The following is a 21,740-nucleotide window of genomic DNA, read 5'->3' as shown; positions in this document are numbered from 1 at the left end:
TAATCCCACGTGAAGAGCACTCTCTCTAAATTGGGTATCCATGCACAGGATGTCTGCAAAGCTGGGAACCAGGACATGCTTACTTTTAAACAGTTTGTGAGTTACATTTTCAAATACTATGTTCGATGTGTTTTTCAAGTGAATACCTAAGCAATGAGTATAATTATTAAACTGAAAAGAAAAATCTAAATACATTATGGAGTGTCTAAAAATCTAGAAAGATAATGTAGGTATAGCACTTTTTCAAAATAACAATTGGGCACTTACTTTAAATTTGCACATCTAGAGGTTGACAAAAAACATGTTAGGTATATTATTTGAAAAATGTAAGTAACATACAGTTTACATATGTTTAACCTGTGTTTTCCAACTCTGCAGATACCTTCTGCATGCACAGAAAAGTCTGGAAGGAAGTAAACCAAACGATAAAGCAGTGACTATTTCTGAGAGTGAAAACATGTAGGTTTCTCTCTCTCTCTCTCTCTCTTTTTTTTATCATCTATTACTTTCAACATTTTTCCCTGCAGAAATCAAACACTCTAAAATCTCATGGCCCTTTCTGGTTTAAAAAACTAGAATCAGCAGGGAGAAGAGTTGGTAGAAGTTGGCCAGAGCCATGCTAGGCGCGACTCTCAGTCGCTCAGCTGGTTTTGCAGGGGGCCAAGGTTCAGTTTCTCTGCAGTTGTCTGCCAGCATCCACGCAGGCTTCTGCAGCACGAGGGGCCAGACATTCACTCATTCGGCAGACATTGACAGAGCAGCTGTGTGCAGCACTCACCACCTAGGTGCTGGGGATCCAGGGAAAACTAAGCAGACAAAATACCTGCCCCCGTGGAGAATTTTTAAAAAGGAAAAGGAAACTGTAGGCTATTAGAGAGTGGCAAGTGCTACGAAAAATAAGATAAAACAAGGTGGGGGCCTGGGTGGTATTGGGGGGCTGGAGCGTTGAGACGGCAGAGAAGGGAGATCCGAAGGAGGGGAGCAAACCATGCAGGGGGGTGCTGAGTGCTCCCAGGAGGGATCCTGGGCCTGAGGACTGTGGTCACCAAGGAGCTCAGACCACGCCAGCTCACGGTGCACGCGGACAGCACAGCATTCTCCGCACCCTGCACCAGTGCCGTTTGCCCTGGTCATCGTAGTGTTTACTTATTGAATTGTTTAACTCGCAAATAAAAATGGCACCTATTGATGGCATGCGGCGTGATGTTCTGACATCCGTGTACACTGTGGAGTGGCTCAGTCAAGGCAACTCACATGCGCATCACCTGACATCCTCACCGTTTTCTGTGGTGAGAACACTTAACGTCCACCGTCATAGCGATTTTCACGTATACAGTCCAGCGCCCTCCCCTTATCTGCGGTTTTGCTTTCTGCAATTTCAGTTACTTAAGGTCAGCCACAGTCCAAAAATACTAAATGGAAAAGCCCAGAGATAAACAATTTGTAAGTTTTAAATTGAATGCCTTTTTTAGTAGGGCGATGAAATCTCGCGCCATCCTGCCCCGCCCCACCCACGATGTGGATTATTCTTTTGTCCATGGCATCCACGCCGTCCACGCTGCCTGCGGCTCAGTTATCAGAGTTAGTAGCTGTCTCGGTTATCAGATCAGCTGTCGCTGTATCTTACCACTTGTGTTCAAGTAACCCTATTTTACTTAATTAACGGCCGCAAAGCACACGAGTAGTGATGCTGGCACTGAAGATGCACCGAAGAGAAGCTGTAAAATGTATCCTTTCAGTGAAAAGGTGAAAGTTCTCGGCTTAACAAGGAAAGAAAAAATCTTATGCTGAGGTTGCTAAGATCTGTAGGACAATAAGATATTCTGAGAAAGGGAGATCACAGTCACATAACTTTTATTACAGTATATTATTATAATTGTTCTATTTTATTATTGTTAATCTCTTACTGTGCCTAATTTATAAATTAAACTTTATCAAAGGGATGATATGTATAGGGGAAAACATAGTACAGGTACAGCATTCCAAATATGAAAATTTCAAAATCTAAATGCTCCAAAATCTAAAACTTTTTGGGAGCTGACGGGAAGTGTTCATTGGAGTATTCTGGATTTCGGATGTTCAGATTTGAGGTTCTCAACCGGTAAGTATGATGCAGCTATTCCCAAATCTGGAAAAATCCAAAATCCGAAACACTTCTGGTCCCCAAGCATTTCAGATAGGGAATACTCAACCTGTAAGTATGGGAGTCGGTACTATTAATGGTTCTAGGCATCCACAGGGGTTTTGGAATGTGTCCCCTGCAGGTAAGGAGGGACCACTGTGCACTCTTATTAACTGTGGTCACCGTGCTGTACAATAGATCTCTCGAACTTATTCTTCCTACTGAGATTGCGTACCCTTTGACCCACATTTCCCCAACCCCCCAAGCCCCAGCCTCTGGTAACCACCATTCCACTCTCTGCGTCTATGAGTTCGACTTTTCTACACTCCTCATGTGAGATCAAACAGTATTTGTATTTCTGTGCCTGGCTTATTTCACGGAGTATAATGTCCTCTGTGTTCATCCATGTCGTCACAAGTGACAGGATTTCTTTCTCTTTTAAGGCCAAATAGTATTCTATTATATATACATGCATTTTCTTTATTCATTCATCTGTCAATGGGCACATGGGTTGCTTCCAGATCTTGGCTGCTGGGAGAGTGCTGCCTTGAACATGGGGTGCAGACAGCTCTTCAACATACTGATTTCGTATCCCTTGAATATATACCCAGAAGTGGGCTTGCTGCATCAACTATTCTATTTTTGATTGTTTTGAGGAATTTTATACTATTTTTCATAATGGCTGTACTAATTTACATTCCCACCAACAGTGTACAAGGGTTCCCTTTTCCCACATCTTTACCAACACTTGTTATCTTTCATCTTTTTTATAATTTAACCATTCTGATAAGTGTGAGATGATATCTCTTTGTGGTTTTAGTTTGCATTGCCCTGATGATTAGTGATACTGAACGCTTTTTTCATAGACATTTTGGCCATTTGTATCAAATATATCTTCTTTGGAGGAAGATGTCTATTCAGCTCCTTCACCCATTTTTAATCAGGTTTTTCTTATTATTGAGTTGTTGGAGTTCCTTGTATTATTTTGGATATTAACCCCTTATCATATGTATACTTTGCAAATATTTCTCCTATTTTATAGGTTGTCTCTTCACGCTGTTGTTTTCTTTGCTGTGCGGAAGCTTTTTAGTTTGATGTAATTCCATTTGTTTGTTCTTGCTTTGTTGTCTATGCTTTGGGGGCCATATACACAAAATCATTGCACAAACAAATGTCATGGAACTTTCCCCCTTTATTTTATCTAGTAGTTTTATAGTTTCAGGTCTTACATTTAAGACTTTTATTTATTTTGAGTTGATTTGGGTACGTGGTATGACGTGAGGATAAAAGTTCATTCTTTTTTATGGGGATATCCAGTTTTCCCAACACCGTTGTTTTTTATTTCAGCATATTACGGGGGCACAAATGTTTAGGTTGCATATATTTCCTTTGCCCCGCCCGAGTCAGAGCTTCAAGCGTGTCCGTGCCCTAGACGGTGCTCACTGCACCCATTAGGTGTAAATATACCCATCTCCTCCTCCCCACTCCCACCTGCCCAGCACCTGATGAATCTTACTATTATATGTGTATTTAAGTGTTGGCCAGTTAATACCAATTTGATGGTGAGTACATGGGGTGCTTATTTTTCCATTCTTGTGATACTTCACTTAATAGAATGGCCTCCAACTCTATCCAGGATAATACAAGAGGTGCTAGACCACCATTTTTTGCCAACACCATTTTTTGAAGAGACTTTCCTTTCTTCATGAACTTAAGTTGATGATATGATGTTAGCTGTGGGCTCGTTATATATGGCCTTTATTGTGTTGAGGAACATTCTTTCTATACTTAATCTGTTGGGAGTTTTTATCATGAAAGGATGTTGAATTTTGTCAAAAACATCATCATGTGGTTTTTGTCCTTCATTCTGTTAATGTGGTATATCATGCTTTTTGATTTGCATGTGTTGGATCTTCCTTGCATCCCAGGGATAAATCGTACTTGATCATGGTGAATGATCCTTTTAATGTATTTATTGTTGAATTCAATTTGTTAGTATTTTGTTGAGGATTTTTGCATCTATGTTCATTAAGTGTATTGGCCTGTAATTTTCTAGAAGTGTCCTTGTATGGTTTTGATCTCAGGGTAACATGGACCTCATAAAATGAGTTTGGAAGTATTCCTTCCTCTTCAGTTTTTTGGAAGAGTTTGCGATGGATTAGTATTAGTTCTTCTTTAAATGGCTGGTAGAATTCGGCCATGAAGCCATCTGGTCCTGGGCTTTTCTTTGATGGGACACTTTTTATGACTGATTCAATCTCCTTACTTTTATTGGTCTGGTCAGATTTTCCGTTTCTTCCTATTCAGTCTTGATAGGTTGTATGTTTCTAGGAATTTACCCATTTCTTCTAGGTTATCTAGTGTGCTGATGTATCATTTATTCCTAACAGTCTCGTATGATCCTTTGTTCTTCTGTGGTATCAGTTGTAATATTTCCCCTTTCATTTCTGATTTTATTTATTTGAGTCTTCTTTCTTAAGCCGAGTTTGTCAATTTTGTTTATCTTTTTAAAAAACCAACTCTTTGCTTTGACCTTTTCTATTGTTTTTCGAGTCCTTATTTCATTTATTTCTGTTCTGATCTTTGTTATTTCCTTCCCGCTGCTAACTTTTGGCTTAGTGTGTTCTTCTTTTTCTATTTCCTTGAGGTGTAACTGTAGAGACTTTTCTTTCTTTTTTTGATGTAGGCATTTATTACTATAAAATTCTCTCTTAGAACTGCTTTTGCTACGTCCTGTAAGCTTTGGTATGTTGTGCTCCCATTTTCATTTGTCTCAAAATATTTTTTAATTTCCCTTTTAATTTCTTCTTTGATCCATTGGTTGTTCAGGAGCATGTTGTTTAAATTTCTACGTATCTGTGAATTTTCTGAAATTACTCCTATCATGGACTTCAAGTTTTATACCATTGTAGCAGGAAAAGATATTTGATATGACTTCAGTCTTCTTAAATTTTTTAAACCTTTTGTTGTGGCCTAATGTATGATCTGTTCTGGAAAATGTTCCACGTGCACCTGAGAAGAACATGAATTCTGTTGTTGCTGGATGGAATATTCTGTATGTGTCTATTAGGTCCAGCTGGTCTAAAGTGTAGTTCAGATCTGTTATGGTCTGAGTGTTGGTGTCCCACCAAAATGTATGTGTTAAAACTTCATCACCAATGTGATAATATTAAGAAGTAGGGCCCTTGGGGGAGTGATTAAATCATGAGGGTTTATGAATAGGATTAGGGCACTTATGAGTGGAATTAGTACCCTTATGAAAGAGATTGGGTGGAGCACATTTGCCCCTTTCCTCCGCCTGAGGACACAGCAGCAAGGTGCCATCTGTGCAAAATGGGCCCTCACCACACACTGAATCTGCTGGCACCTTGACCTTGGATTTCCCAGCCTCTACAACTGTAAGAAATAAATTTCTGTTGTTTACAAATTACCCAGTCTAACATTTTTTTTTAACAGCAGCCTGAACAGACTACAACAAAGTCCAGTGTTTATTGATTTTTGGTCTGGCCGATCTGTCCTCTGTTGAAAGTAGGGTACCGAAGTCCCCTACTGTTAGTGTAGAGCAGTCTCTCCCCCTTCAGCTCTCCTGATATTTGCTTTATATATTTAGACTCTCCAGTGATGGGTGCATATATATTTACAATTGTTCCCTCTTTTTGATGAATTGACCCTTTATCATTATGTAATGACCTTCTTTGTCTTTTCTAACAGTTTGACTTAAATTCTATCTTAACTGATAGAGTATAGCTACCCCTGCTCTCTGTTGGTTTCCATTGCATGGAATATATTTTTCCATCCCTTCATTTTCAATCTGTGTGTGTCCTTAAAGGTGAAGTGAATCTCTTATAGGCAGCCTATAGTTAGATCTTGTTTTCCTGTTTTCTGTTTTTTAAATCCATTCAGCCATTCTATGTCTTTTGATTGAGGAATTTAATTCGTTTACATTTAAGGTAATTATTGATAGGTGAGGACTTACTGCTGCCATCTTGTTAATTGCTCTCTGGTTGTTTTGTAGATCCTTGGTTTCTTCCTTTCTGTCTTGCTGTCTTCCTGATGACATGATTTTCTGTATTGGTGTGCTTGGATTCCTTACTCATGACATCCTGTCTTATGTATACTCCCCATTACTGACTATATTCCTTAGTGTGAGTGCACTAAGTCAGAGTGCAGCAAGCCACACAATAGAGAGCCCAGACCCCCGTCAAACTTGAAGAGTAAGAGAGTGCTTGCTGAATGCCTTTCTGGGGACTTGGGATTTAATCTGTATGAGCGTAGCCCTAGGAGTTCTGCGGTGGTGACAGACAGCTGCTCCCGGTGGAGCAGCCGGAGAGCGTGCCGGGGAGGCAGTGTCCAGGGCCAGCCAGGCTCCTCACACCCAGCCTCAGGTCCTTCAACCCTCCTGAACGGCCGACCCCTGTGAAATAAGGGTCCTGAGAGAGACAGCTTCACTCCTGACAGCACTGACATCGTAGTACCCCAGGCAGAAATGCTCCGTTCCTCAGGCTCGAGGGAAAGGAGAGTGGCTCAGCTGTGGTCAGTATAGTGGTCAGGTGTATGTGTGTGGGTGTGGTATAGTATGTGTGCTGCGCATGTGTTCATGTGTCATGTATGTGGTATGTGTGTTCATGTTTGATGTGTGTACAGTGAGTGTGTGGTGTGTATGTGGTGTGTGGTGAGTGTGTGGTATGTGCGTGTAAGGCGTTTCAGGTGTGCACATGCACAGCTGTGTAGACGTCCCGTAGGTGGCTTCTGTGACTGGCACTCTCAGGCCCTGGAGCCTTTCGTTTATTGCCAAGCAAATGCATGTTGCGCAGCAAGAATGTTACAGCGGGGAGCCGTGGGAAGTGATTCCCAATTGTACCTACTCAGCATTCCCCACCTCTTGGCTTATTCGTCACTTTAAGACAAAAGCAGATTAAATTAACTGCGTCGGTAGGGAATTCCTAATGACCCTAATGAAATTCAGCTCTGCCCACCCGCCTTGAGGGTGCTGGTGGGACACGCCAGAGCAGGAGGGCAGCGTCAGGCAGCAGGTGCACCTGGTGGATGGCCGTGACACTCACTGCTTGTTCTCCTTCATTCCAGCCCCAGCCCCTAGAAGGCAGAAATGTGACCACTGGACCGCGTGCCCCCCTAACACCTACGCCTACCGGTTGCTCAGCGGGGGCGGCAGAAACAACTACGCCAAGGTCTGCTTTGAGGACGAGCTGTAAGTACGGGGTTTAGAGAGGGCACAGCCGTCCTACTGAACTCCCTTGTCTGCGGCTGACCGAGGGCACGGCTGCCCACAGGGAGTGTCCCTGGTCTCAGGCAGAGCCCGAGGGCTCCCGGGTGGAAGTGAAAGCCACCCTGTGTCAGTTGGGGAAGAACATTGACTGTCTCTGCTGGCTGCATGTGTCCCGTGATGAACTGCTCCAGTTTCGTTTGACAGCAACTAGAACACACTGGGGTTTGTATTTTGCACTTCACTTTGAGTGTGTGGCAGAGCCCTTCAGAGTCTCGGGAACACCAAGTCCAGCTGCCGCAGTTCGCTCCGCCTTGTTGGATGATCCTCACCCTCAGGGATTACAGCAGGTGGAGTTTCTCTCTGCAGTTCACACCTCGCACCTCTTCAGTATTCTGGGAAAACAAGTAGAATTGGTATTATTTCTTTTTTAAATGTTTGGCATAATTTTCTAATGAAGCTCTCTGAGCCTGGAGTTTTCTTTGTAAGGATGTTTTTAATTAAAAACGCAGTTTATGTAAGAAGTCCAGGACTACTCATGTTATCTGTTTCTTCTTGAGTCAGCCTCATTATTTTTTGAGGGCTTCCTTGATTTAATGCACAACTAAGCTCAGCCTTTCTTTGATCAGACCAGAAATCAGCTATTTCTCAAGAGCCAGGTCCTTTAATGGGCTGCAATATTTAGACACTAAGATCTGGGCGCTCCGTGTGCTCATAGCCCCTGGGATGGTGACGCTTCTGAGCACTTCAGGGGACAGAGCCAAGTAATGCATGTTTTCCAAGTCTTGAATTTAAGTTAGTATTTCCAGTTCAAATTTAACATTTCAGAGGTCTTTTCTCTGTTCTTTGATTTTGCATTTTATCTCTTTTTCCTTGTACCAAAAATCTTGGTTCCTAGTAATGCAACTACTGAGAGAAGTTTAAAATTCTTTGCAGTTGTCAATTAGGCTGGCACAGTGGCATGCACCTGTAGTCCCAGCTATTCGGGAGGCCGAGGTGGGAAGATCACTTGAGACTGGAAGTGCTATAATAGGCTGTGCAACACAGCAAGACCCTGTCTCTATAAAAAATGGAAAAAAATAGCTGGGCATGGTGGCATGAGCCTATAATCCCAGCGACTCAGAAAGCTGAGGCAGGAGGATGGCTTGAGCTCAGGACTTCGAGCCTACAATGAGCTGTGATCATGTCACTGCACTCCAGCCTGGGCAACAGAGTGAGACCCTGTCTCTAAGAAAAATTTTTTTGCAGATCTTTTTGTTTTTAAAAATATTCCATTAAGGGTGTACAGAGGTACAGAGTATTACGACCAAAGTCATATGAAATAACTATTTTTCTTCTAGTTGTATTACATATTTGATAGAAAGTTGGATTCATTACAGTTTGTTTTCAATTTTAGGGTTTTTTTCTGGTTTTCTTTTGATTTAATTTAATTTTTTGATATGTAATACATTTACATGGTTCAGAAATCCACATTAGGTGTCAAAAAAGTATTCTCAGAAAAATCTTCCCCATGCCTTCCACTTTTTCTCCTCACCTCTTTTTCACACCTTCATTAGTTGTTTTTATTAGGTTCTGATTTATCCTTCTAGTGTTTATGGCAAAAATAAGCTATTTATGTAATTAATATATACCTATGCATGTGTTTTATATACATTTATATATGTGCATGTATAAGTATGAGTATATATGTATTAATATGCCCATATATGTATGTATGTATGTATGTTCACACACATATATTCTTTCTTACATAAGAGGTAGCAAACTCTACTCAGTTTTGTACTTTGCTTTCTTCACTTAGCAGTAAGATCACTCCATATTATCAGTACGTGGGGATTTTTCTTTATTCCTTTTTATTGACGCACAGTATTTCGTAGCATGAGTGTATCACAGTTTATCCAACTAGTTCTGCGCTGATCGGCATATATGCGGCAGTGAATAACCTGTGAATACGTTGTTTTGTAATTAATCACAATAAGGTGAACACTTGTGTAAGCACTGTCCTAGTTAAGAAATAGATTGGCACTAACCCTCCACAAGCCCTCTGTACGCCTTCCCAAATGCAGCCCCTCTTTCCTTTCTGCCCAGTGGTAACCTCTGTTTTATCTTTTATGCTCCTCATTTCCTTGCCTTTTTTGATAGTTTTACTGCCTAACATGCATTACAAAATGTTGTTATTTAATTTTGTCTATTTTGAACTTTATGTAAATGGAATCATAAACCATATACTCTTTTATGTCTGGCTTTTCTTGCTCAAAATTATATTTGTGAAATTTATCCATGAGGTTGGATGTAGCTATTGTTCATAGATTTCCACTGCTGTGTAGTATTGCATTGCATAAATATACTAAAATTCATTCATCCATTCTACTATTGGGTGACATTTGAGTCATACCCACTTTAGGGCTATTATGAATAATGGTGCCATAGATAGTGCTGTTTATGTCTCTTGGTTCACTTGTTCCTGCATTTCTGTTGGATACGTTTTTTTTTTTTTTTAACGGGGGGAGGGGGTGTGTCTTACAACCAGCCTCAAATTCTTTAGACACCATAACAGGTTATAGTTATAGATAAGGTTCATTACAGCAAAAGATACAGAGCAAAGGCCTCTATGGGTCTACTGATGGGGAATTCTTGCAGTTTATGTTTCTCTGAAATATCTTTATTTCATCTTTATTACTGAAAGATATTTTTGCAGACTGTGTTGTCCATTGTTTTCTTCCCACACATGCACAGTACTATTCCACTGTCTTCCAGCTTCCACTTCGTCTTTTAGGAAGTCATCTGACAGTTGTTACTACTGTGAAAATAACTGCTTTTCTCCCCTCCTGATTGCCTTTGAAATTTTTTCCCCTTATTTTTGGTTTTCAGCATTTGTACCATGACATGTTTGTCGTCGTTTCATCTTATCTAGGTTTCGGAGGGCATCTTAAATATGTACGTCTTGATGTCCGTCATCCCATTTGACAAATTCCCTGCTATTATATCTTCTGCTCCATTCATTTCTTCTCTTTCTCCAAGACTCCTAATGAAACACATGTTAGACCTTATTACCACTATATCCTCTATAGTCTAAAGATTATTTTATATTTTCCATTTTTTTATCTCTCTGTCCTTCACTGTAGACAGAGCTATTTCTCAGTTCACTAATTCTCTCTTGTGTTGTGCCTAATCTGCTGTTAAACCCATCCATAGGCTGATTTTAGGTTATTTTAGTTTTTGAGCTTTGTTTTGGTTCTTTTTCAAATCAGCATGTTAATTTTTATGGTTTTGAGTTCTGAAATTTTTCATATTATCAGTAATGTTCTGGAGTGTATTAAGTATGGTTATTTTACAGCCTGAGTTGGATAACTGCTGTTCGGAGCCCCGTGAGTCTGTCACTATTACCTGTTGTTTTCTGCCTGTTCCGCTGGTTCTCGTTTACATTGGCTCCTTTCCTCGTGTGCCAGGTTATTGTTGATAGTGCACGAGACAGTACATTTGAGAAATTGTTTTTTTTTTAATTGAGGCATGGGATGATTTCTTCTTCGGCTGAGGATCATTCTTTGCTTCTGCCAGGGGCCCGGAACCATTAGCAGAACAGGATGAACTGAATAAATTCTAAAGGTTGAGATTTTTCTGGGCCACCCAGTTGACTTAAAACTGGGCTGAAGTGTATGCAAGTTCTGATTTATTTCTGGTTCACCCTCACTTTTAGGATTCAACCCTCCGTGACCCCACTCAAGTAAGATGTGGGGGATTTGGCACGGCCTTCACCTTGGCTTCTGCCCTCATGGAGTTGTCACAAGTGCTGCTCACTTGCTTAGGTTCCTTTTCTGGAATCAGCAGATGCTCCTTGGGTGAAAGTAGCTTCACATGCTGGGCCCACCACCTGGAAGTTCAGTCTTTCCCCCAGGTCCTGGCCTGGGAGATTCTCTACTACATTATTAGTCTCCAGTGTATTCAAGCAGAGCTTTAAAAAAAAGTTGCTTCCTGCTTTCTGTTTTTCTATATGGGAGAGTAGATTCAGATTTACCCAACTTTCCATTACCAGAAACACAAGTTTCTTTTTGCTTCTTTTCAAGTTCTTATGGAGTATTCTCTACAATTGTCAGACAGCACTAAGCCTAGAATACTCACAGGGGAGTTTGGGGAAGACATCAAGAGAAGAACATTGAAGTGCCACGCTCACTGTTCCAAAGCATGGCAGAAGGAGGAAAGCTTCCAAGTTCTTCCCATGAAGCGAACGTTGATTCTAGAACTCGACGGAAGGCATGTGTGCACATACACGCGCGCACCCAATTTCTTGGCTCTTCAGTAATAATTACCATCTCCAGGAAAGTCATTTAGTCTTCCTGGTCTTAGAACACAATCCCCTCGAATTTAACATTTCATATTCTCCAATTTAAAAGTGAAAATTAGGTAACCCAGTGTGGGGCACTTATTTAAATAGAGAAACTGTATTAAAGTTAGTGGTTGGATGAAGTCAAGCAAAGCCGTTGTCACCATGCTGAGGGGCAGAAGGACGGGCACAAGTTGAGGTCACCAGACTGCCTGAATCCACTGATCCACTTCTCACTGCTTCCTGTTTGTAAAATGGAGAAACAGATGCTCAGGAGGTGGGTGCAGATTTAGCGAAAGAACGTTTGTAAAGAGCCTGAGCTAAATAAATATTAGTTTCTCCTCTCTGTAGCCATTTGTCTAAATATAAGATTAAATACAGTTTCCAGCCCCCAGGGACTGAGTCTATAGAAAGTGGGGACAGATGTGTGTGGAGGGAGTATGGGGTGACGTTCTAGGGAGCCCCACCAAGGCCAGGACAGGGCGGCCAAGAGACAGTAAGTGCCAGCAGGTGAGAGAGACTCCGCCAGGTGAAGACATCGGTAAGAAAGGAGTTTCTTGACTAACGCTTGGTTACATTTCAGGCTCATAGGACAAAAGATTGGAAATGCTGCCAGAGGAATAAACATTGCCATTGTCAACTGTAAGTTATTAAATATTTTCTACGAAACTTCTCTGAAAGCTCTGTGATCGGATTTTCAAAGATACCTTGAGTTTACACGACTTTTGCACACCATCTAGTCTCGGTTTATATTAATGCATTTTAAAAGTACATATTTAATTATTTTTACAAGCCTTACTTTACAGATTACTTGTGGTTCCAACAACAACAGAAAAAAAAACTGAAAACCAAATATAAATAGACTTTATAAAAAAAAGAAGGATAGGTAAGAGGGCAGAGTTAAAACCGGATGAGCAGCCCGTGGGGCGCAGGCCCGAGGTCCAGGACTGAGCCTCACCTCTGCTCCCAGGTGCCCCGCAGCTGAGCAGACGGTGACACCACAGGCCGATTGCTCCTTTGTGTGATAAAAGCCACTAGACCCTCAGGGGAAACAAAACATGGCCTCTTAGGCCCGGAAAAATCTTCTGTCACAATTGCCGTTGATGTTTCTGGAAAACAAGCACAGCAGATGCAGGAAGAGCGTTTCAAAGGGCTTCCCTGTGAGCCGACAGCAGGGCCTGAGAGCAGGGCTGGGGGAGCAGGAGGCCGGGAGGGTCTGACGCAGGGAGTGCACAGGGCTGAGGCGGGGCCTTCGTTGCCTCCGTGGGAAGAGGTGGCGGCTGGGGAGAGAAGGTGACATCAAATCTAACCCAGAGCAGCCTGGAAGGACGTTCCGGAGCAGCTCCTGGCGCGCCCTGACCTGCACTGGGGACATCCCTCGGGAGGACAGCCCCCTCTGCAGGCTGGGTCACGGAGCAGTGGTGTTTTCCGCAGAGAGACAGCAAAGAGATGAGCTGTGTCCAGGCTCCAGTGCCACGAATGTGCCCTGAGGTCCATGAACGTCCCTTTAAACAACTGCCTCTTTCACTTTCAGATGCCACCGGGAAAGTGACGGCAACACGAAGCTTTGACATGTATGAGGGGGGTAAGAAAATTCTTCTCCTGATAAAATTTAGACACAAAACTAAGATTAAAAAAACACAAACAAAAATGTCAGTCAGTTTTATTTCCTCTCCTAAAAATACTGCCAGCAGGTCACGTGATCTTTCTCGCCTGGTCTCACATCAATCCTCTTAGGCTGTAACTGAGTCATATGATACAGTTTGAAGGCATTATCTAGAAATGTGTTTTCTTTGATTACACTTTTCCTTTGTCTTCCTCTTTTGTGCCTTCATGGGGTAAAGAGAAAGAAAAGTCTTCTTGTTTAAACCAAATGCAGTACCTGTAAAATAACAGCGTGGCCATCCAGCCCTGAATCCCGCCAGCACCCACGAGGTGACATAGTTACCCTCGGTGGCTCCGGGGGCCGTCCCAGGCCGGGGCAAGCCTCCCTGGAACGCGTGGCTCCCGGTCTCCTCGGATGGTCTCTCCTTTCTGGCACTGAATGAGGACCTCAGTTTCTGGGCAGGAGATACCAGCCCTTCTTGGTTTTAGTGAACACTGAGGGTTTAAAAGCAAATCTTTATAAAGTCAATGGGGAAGAGGAACAAAAAGTGTGTGAACCCACCTGGTGAGAACTGTGCCCTGGTCCCCTGCAGTCTACCTGGGCAGAACTGTAAACAGTGAGCCGCAGGGGTGAGTCACGGGGCTTGAGAGTAGCCTTTTTTTCTTTCTTTTCTCCCCGTAAGGCATGGAAAAGTCTCCTGGCTGGGGCTCACCCATGTCTGGCTTGCTCTGAGCTTCCCATGTTTAGGGCCTGGGGGCGTCTCTGCCCTGCACAGGTGCCAGCGTGGGCACGAGGCTGCTCCGCTCCGGGACAGTCACGCAGTGGGCCCGGCTCCGCGGCCGTCATTGGGGAAAGCGCCCCACCCGCGCTGCACACGTTGCTGGTTTCCAGTTTGGTCAATAGACTCTGTATCATCTCATTTCCAGGGAGGTTCTTTCTAGCACGAGCTCCAGTTGCCTTGTTCATCGGGCAAAAAAGATCCTTATTTTGACTCCTTTTCGCTACAACCCTGCACACCTATTGCAAGTGTTCTGTGTGGTTCTTTTCCTTCTATGCTGGGCGGCTCGCCTCGGAGGGTCCCCTGTTGAACCGCAGTCACTGCTCACCATTTGCGAGGTTGAGAGACGAGTTCCGGGAACCGGAGGGTGCGGAGTGGATGGGAGGCTGAGTGCAGAAGGAAGCCCAGCGTCCAGTTAACAGACAAGATCCTAAACTGACTGCATTGACCCGACAGATAACTCTGGACCAATGACGGAGTTTATTCAGAGTGCTCCTCCGAAGTCCCTGCTCCTCATGGTGACCTATGATGACGGAAGCACCAGGTGGGTGTGGGTTAGTGGGTGGAGAGGCCCGGGTCCCTTGGTACGGTCCTCTGGGGAAGAACAGAAAGTCAGGGAGCAACGTGCTTCCCTAAAGGAAAAGAATGAAAGATCGTGACAAAACAGACTGCATTTCTTTAAAAAGAAAAAAATCACGAGCCAGTGAAGCTGTCCATAAGTACTAGAATCTAAGGAGTATTTCCAGATAGCAAGACAAAGCCACAGCTGACCATAATTAGGATGGAAATGCCTAGCCCCTGGCCAGGAAAGCAAAACCCAGGCTGGTACTTGCAAAACTAGGAGAGGAAATTGAGCCAACTTCTCAGATGATGAGGAAATGAATAAAGAAACACCCACATGTGCAGTGCTTTACTAGAAGTGGATTTAGCTCAGTGCTTCTCAAAGTGTGTTTGCTAAGTAAACATGTGTCTTTACTGCTGAAAGTTTCTAAGAACCTCCCAAGTGCATATGCACTTGTGAATTTCCAAGACGGGGCTACTGACCACAGCATTTCCCAAATTTATCTGACCTCAGATTCCTTTTTCCACTGAGCATCTTACCAGACTGAAGTTCACACACTTTGAAAAACTCTGATTTAATTCATTTAGCAAAACCTAAACTTATTTCTTCCTCTCTGCCAGCCTTCCCTTGCTTACTCTAAACGGCACGATTTGCAATGTCAGTATTGCTTTACGTTTCTTTTTCTTCTTTGATGCTGACTTTTGTGAATATGAAAAAGGGGAAGTTTTGACATTAACTTTTGTCTCTCGGCAACTTTTGTCCACCTTATTTTGCGGCCAATAAAAAAGACCGCAGCAAGGACTGAAAATTATGTTGGCTGAATGTGAGGATGTCATTGAACCTCAAACCACAAGGGCTTCTCAGAATGGAGAATTAAAATTCTGTGCCCTAAATTGAGGCCTAAAAGGGATCTGCATGTTGTCTGACGGTTAACTATAAATTTGACATCTTTGAGCAGCACGTGTGCTTGTTAGATGTTACCGTGGGCCCCAGGAGTGGGAGCATCGGTTTAGAAACCTCGGTCCAGGCACACGCAGTACAAAGCTTCCCTCCCCTCAAGCCCCCACGTGAGGGGCTCTCACGCTTTCCCCTCCGCCCCCCAGATTGAAGGACGACGCCAAGAATGCCATAGAAGCTCTTGGAAGTAAAGAAATCAGGAACATGCGGTTCAGGTCGAGCTGGGTATTTATTGCAGCGAAAGGCTTTGAACTCCCTGTAGAAATTCAGAGAGAAAAGGTGAGTGAGCGGTTTTTAAATGCCGCCTCCTACAATCGGAGAGTATCGTAAGTGCTATGACTCAAAGATTGCTGGTGGGTTATAACTCCCTGTCTCTAAACATCAACAACATTTCCCACGAGATCAACAGTAGCTCTTGACTAAGTTTCCAACTGCTCAAGTCCCTTTCCCAGTAAGAGACTCAGCACGGGCTGTGGTGTTGGTTTTCCACCACGCTGCAGCCAACACGGTCCGCCCCAGGCCTCTTTCCTTGGGCGGGAGATTCAGCTTCCCAAGCCCCAGCCCTGCGGGTGACCAAGAGGGTGACCTGGGCTAGGGCATGGACTCACCAGGACAGGGTGGGCACCAAGTGGACACTGACCAGTGCAGCCCCAGTGCCATCATGGTGGTGGCACGTGTTGCACGCTTGGTGACGGGGTCCTCCCGCCATGGTCTTTGATGAATATTTAAGGCGATGGCTACCCCAGTGGCCCTGATTTGATCTTTACACGCGATGGGAATGTATCCAATTATCACAGGTACCTGAAAACATATACATCTAGTATGTATCAGTAAAAATATATTATTAATAAACACCTTCAGAGGAAATGGGACACCCGGCTTAGGTTGGAGCAGATCAGATTCTATGAAGTGATTCTGTTTGTAAGACTTTGCCCACAGCGGATGCTGATCAAGTATTGGTTGATTGGATTAGTGAATAAGTAAAACCCTTTCCTTCCCTTTACACAGATCAACCACTCCGACAACAAGAAGAACAGGTACTCCGGCTGGCCGGCGGAGATCCAGATAGAAGGCTGCATCCCCAGGGAACCCAGCTAGTGCCGCCTGCTCCCCAATAAATGTGTTTTGTATGAACAAATGCAGCTGGAATGGCCCGAGAATACTATCCCTTTAATTACCGCAGTCAATTTTTAAAGTGTTTCAAGTTTGTTGTAAACCAGTGAACATTTGCTAGTGGTGTCAAATCTTGGTACCAGTATTTTTATGCCAGTATTTATAGAGTGAAGATATAGATAAGCAGGAAAGCCGAAATGCATGGGAATTGCCAGTATGCATGGGAATATGCCAGTATTTATAGAGTGAAGATATAGATAAGCAGGAAAGCCGAAATGCATGGGAATTCTTAAAGGGAATGAAGTGATTTAAGCCGGACGGGAGAGCTGGGGGACACCACTGCTACTTGTCCCAGTGTGGAGCTACGTCACGATCAGATCTGAGTGTGACCTGTGTGGCTGACACAGCTCTGCAGAGGGAAAACCTGTATTCCGTTGTCACCGAGCACATCCGGGTTTCCGACAGACATCTGCTCGAGGAGGAGCCGTGGTCTGGAAGGCATAGCCAACTTCCTAGGTCAACCCAAGGGAGCCTCTTGATCTTTCCCTGTAGGCCGTAAATTTATCCGTTCATTCCCCACAGCTGGGCACCACGTCTGGCCCGGGGACAGTGGTGAATGAGACACCGTCGCTGGTGTCGCCAGGGTGTTGAGCGGGGCGGGGAGGGAGGCCCTGCTCTCAGGACGGCAGCTGCACGTCTCAGACTCTGTAGGAGACACGGCATCAGATCCCAGACTCCAGGCTGCCCCACGCTCTGGGAAGCGGCATGTCGATGATGTATGTGACTCGGGGTTAAGGAAATAAACGCACGGGGACAAGGTCACTGCCACGTGTCCACTCCACCCTCCTTCCCAGGCCCGGCCATCGGAGAGCCGTGAGACTTGATGCCGGTTACTGCTGCCCCTCCCGGCCTGTGGTAGCTGGTCCATCAGATCGAGGACTTGGGGTAGATGAATGGTTTGGGAGCATTTTCGTCAGCAGGATATTTTAAAAACCCATGGTGGCACCTGGCACTCTGAATTTCAGCCTCCTTGTAACAAACTGCCTCGAACCTCAGTGGCTCACAACAGCGTTGATTTCTCGTTCATGCTCCATGTGGACCACAGGCCAGGTGTGGCTTGGGCCCGGGCAGGGGGAGCCAGGCTGAGGGTGTCCCCTGGCAGGCACGGAAGCCAGAGAGGGCACAGAAATCCAGACGCCCACCCCCTGGCTCCTGCCGGGGTGTGTCAGCCCCACCTGCTCGAGCCCCATGGCCCCAAACACACCAGGCACCAGGTCAGCCCGGTCAGGGGAAGTGAGCCCCTCTCTCAGGGGCACGGCCCCCCTCCAGGGAAGGAGTGATTATTGTGAGTGGAAATGCCACGACCCAGGGACTACTGAAAGCCAAGCACCGTGCTGGCCCAGGGAGGAGCACCGTGCTGGCCCAGGGAGGAGCACCACTGGCCTGAGCAGGAGCACCACTGGCCTACGGACCCCCTGCCTGGGCAAAGCCCTTGGGCGCCTGCATGTCTGCAGGGGAGTCTGCAAACCCTTGGATGGGGCCATGGCTCAGATCCTAGTAGGGGCTGAACTGTGTCCCCCCAAATTCCTATGTTGGAGTTCTCACCCCCAGTATCTCAGAATGCCGCCTTATTTGGAAGCAGGGTCATTGCAGGTGGAGCAAGTTAGCATGAGGTTGTGCGGGAGTTGGGTGGGCTCCCAATCCAACACGACTGGTGTCCTTACAGAAAGGAGAAATTTGGGTACCGATTACCCATGCAGAGAGCACCATGTGAAGATGAAGACAGAGACTGGGGTGACGCTTCTACAAGCCAAGGAATGGCAAAGAGCCAGCACCCACCAGAAGCCAGGGAGAGGCCTGGGACAGCCCCTCCTGGGACCCTTCAGCAGGAGCACAGTCGGCTGACACCGTGACGTCGGACTTCTGGCCTCCAGAGCCGTGAGCACGGGAATGTCTGTGGTTGAAGCCCCCGTTCGTGGCACTTTGTTTTGGCAGTCCCAGGACACTGAGAAAGGGCCCTTTAAATCTAAGCTCATGTGCGCATAGACATTTTTGTGTAAAACAAAAAAAGGAGTGAGAGCACATTTTCACTCTGGCTGAAATTGTTATGATTTTACAGAATCTTTGTCCTTAATCCGTTGTCCTGGGATACGCATCAGGAGCGCTCCCGGGCGTGCACGGCGCAGGGATCCGCTCTGGGCAGCAGAGCTCCTGTGCAGCCCCTTGGCCTCAGCTGCACCCCCATTTCCTGCGGCGTCCCCACCCAGGGCAGGGGGCTGGGAGGTGTTGTTTCCCCACTGTGTGGTCTTTAGCGTGGAGACTGTCATCCCCGCCCTGAGAGCACGGGGCACTGCCAGCCCCAGGCTGGTCCCCTGCCTGGTGTGGACCCTGCTGGTCGCCCCTCATACCCGCCCCCGGACGGGATCACCATGATTAAGTCCAGTGGAGCAGGTGAGGCACAGAGAGGCCGGGGGCAAAGAGCCAGGCCACAGACGGGAAGAGCACTTCCTGCTCCTTGCTCTGCTGGGGCACACACGCCCGGTAGGAGCTTCGCTGTCTGTGGCACCTCACCGTGTCCTCTATGTCATTCCCCAGGGAAACGTCTGCATGACCTCTGTCTAGGGGAGGCTGTGTCCCCTGGCTCCAGGCGGCACACAGGTGCACCAGCCCTTTCCCTGGAGCGTAGGTGGCACAGGGCGGGAGCCGGGCATGTGCACTTTGGGTCTAGCGAGGTTTTTTTTGTCAAGCTGCACCTGTGCGGAGCTGGACGGAGCACTCTGCCCAGCGGCTGCGGCAGAGGCTGAAGCAACTGCAGTTTTCCCTGTCAGAGAACCGGCCCCTGCGCTCCCCTGCTGCTTAGGGGGTTCCATTCGCCCCGGGGCTTAGGGCTCAGCCTGTCACCAGCAGCCGATGGGAGAGCCCTGTCCTTTAGGTTTGCGTGCGCGGGCGCCCCGATCCTTCCGGGGCCGCTGGTGAGGGGTGTGCAGGACGGCCGCAGCCTCAATGGGGGCCGGTCCGAGCTGCTCCGGTGCTCTGTCCGGCTTCCCGGGGCCCTGCCTGGGCCTTTCCTGAAGCAGCAGACACGCCCGGCCTGTTAGGGAAGCCATTCCTAGTGACACAAACACTGCCCCGTGCTGCCAACTCTGGCACTGACCTCCCATTTTCTTACTGCCCTCCGGGCTGTGTCCCCACCGGCCACAGCAGCCCTGCGTACGGCGGGAGGGTTCCAGCAGGGAGGCAGCTGGCCTTGGGGCACAGAGTGGCCCCCAGCCTGAATCTGGCCAAAGCTCTTGTGGCCACAAAGGGGTGGCTCTTGGGGTAGCTTTGCTCAGGGCTCAGGGACATTGATCTTGAAGGTCACCTCCTGGTGATTTCTAAGACAGAGGGTTTGGAAAACATTTTTAAGCTTCTAAATGTCTTTAAAAGTTAAAATTGCCCTCAAGGGAAGTAAGTAAAATGAATTAGCAAAGAGTTGCTCAAGATTTTTTTTTAATTTACAATGTTATTAAGGTATTAAGTATGGAATATCTGATTTCCTTAAGTACTAGGTTTGACAGTTGATATCTCTGACATTTCACTTCGACACTTCCTGTTTGTGTGTGCACATCCTCATTCTTTCAAATGCATGTTTTGGCTTGTGATTGCCTTTCAAAGTTTATTTTTTTAAGAGCAATTTTTGTGAAACCACACATAAGTCAAAAGTTAGTGTTATTTTCGAATGAGAGTTCCATCGTGGAACCAATGCAGCACACACAGCTCAAAATATCATCGAAGTGTTTGGGAAGGATGTGGCTAATGACCGCACAGGGCGTCAGTGGTGTGAAAAGTTCTGTTCTGGTGATTTTAATCTTGAAAATGAGCCACATGGGTGACCTGAGACCAAGGTGGATAATGATGAGCTGAAAGCTGTAGTGGAAGTGAATCCGTCTCAACCTACATGTGAATTAGCAGTGAGGTTTGATGTTACTATTCCAACAATATTGGACCATTTGAAACAAATGGGCAGGGCAAAGAAGCTGGATAGATGGTTCCACATGAATTATTAAATAAGCATCAGCAGAGAAACTGTCTGGAAGCTTGCCTGTCTCTGCTGTGATGTCATAATGGCAAACCATTTCTACCCTGTATTGTTACATGTGAGGAAAAATGGATTCTTTCTGACAATCGCAAGCATTTGGCACAATGGTTGGATAGAGATGAAGTGCTGAAACACAGTCCAAAACTGAATATTCATCAAAAAAAGCTCATGGTGTCTGCCGGGTGATCCGGCGCTGGTATTATCCACTACAGCTTCACGAAACCTGGTCAGTCAGTTACAGCGATGTCTACTGCAACAAATTGGATGAAATATGAGGATGCTTGTGATTAAGCAGCCAAGATTGGTCAATAGAGACAGACCAATCCTCTTGCAAGACAATGCTCGACCACATGTCACACAAACAATGCTGCTCAAACAACAGAGGCTGGACTTGGAAACTCTCTGTCATCCACTGTATTCACCAGACCTTGCACCAACTGACTGCCACTTCTTCCAGCCTTTGGACCACTTCTTGCAAGGGAAAATCCTCAACAAGCTGTGGAAATGCCTTTCACGATTGCATCGCCACTCGCTCTCCAGGCTTCTCTGCTGCTGGCATGAACAAGCCACCGTTAAGATGGCAACACCGTTGGTAGTTTAGGTGCATACTCTGATTAATTGTACTGCTTCTCGTTTGAGACATAATAAACTACACTTTTGACTCGAAATCGGACATTTCATATTTAGTGACCTAATACTTCTTTTTGTTGTGGAGAGGGTCTTGGAGTGGGAGGGAGAGCTGACGCCTGCTTCCTCCCTCCCGGCCACCCCTATCCTGGAGATGCTCTGTCCCCTCCCCGGGCCCCTGAGGGCTCCTTGGGGTTTCCAGGCCTCCAGGCTCTGCTGATGAGAATGCCTGACCCTCCTCGACTTTGGTCACAGAGCAGGAGGCCCTGGGGACTCCTTGGTTGTGCACCTACACGTTTGCAGGTAAAGTAGCTGAGGACCACCCACTGCGGCTGGCTCAGGGCTGAGTTCC

General features: G+C 45.7%; 1 protein-coding gene across 1 annotated transcript in view; it reads left to right on the top strand.

Moving 5' to 3' along the window:
* The window catches only part of FAM3B (FAM3 metabolism regulating signaling molecule B), a 31,876-nt gene extending 15,158 nt beyond the window's left edge, over positions 1–16,718 (top strand). Inside the window, exons 3-8 of the mRNA XM_069472268.1 lie at positions 7,208–7,331; positions 12,251–12,309; positions 13,202–13,252; positions 14,508–14,595; positions 15,717–15,849; positions 16,579–16,718. Of these exons, the coding sequence (XP_069328369.1) occupies positions 7,208–7,331; positions 12,251–12,309; positions 13,202–13,252; positions 14,508–14,595; positions 15,717–15,849; positions 16,579–16,668 (545 nt within the window). The 3' untranslated portion in view covers positions 16,669–16,718. The remainder of the gene's footprint in view (positions 1–7,207; positions 7,332–12,250; positions 12,310–13,201; positions 13,253–14,507; positions 14,596–15,716; positions 15,850–16,578) is intronic.
* The last annotated feature ends 5,022 nt before the right edge of the window (positions 16,719–21,740 follow it).

The sequence above is a fragment of the Eulemur rufifrons genome, chromosome 7 (genome assembly GCF_041146395.1).
Source record: "Eulemur rufifrons isolate Redbay chromosome 7, OSU_ERuf_1, whole genome shotgun sequence".
In the NCBI taxonomy this organism is placed as follows: domain Eukaryota; kingdom Metazoa; phylum Chordata; class Mammalia; order Primates; family Lemuridae; genus Eulemur; species Eulemur rufifrons.
The sequence above is the reverse complement of the archived record's forward strand: the minus strand, read 5'-3'. Positions and strand labels throughout refer to the sequence as shown.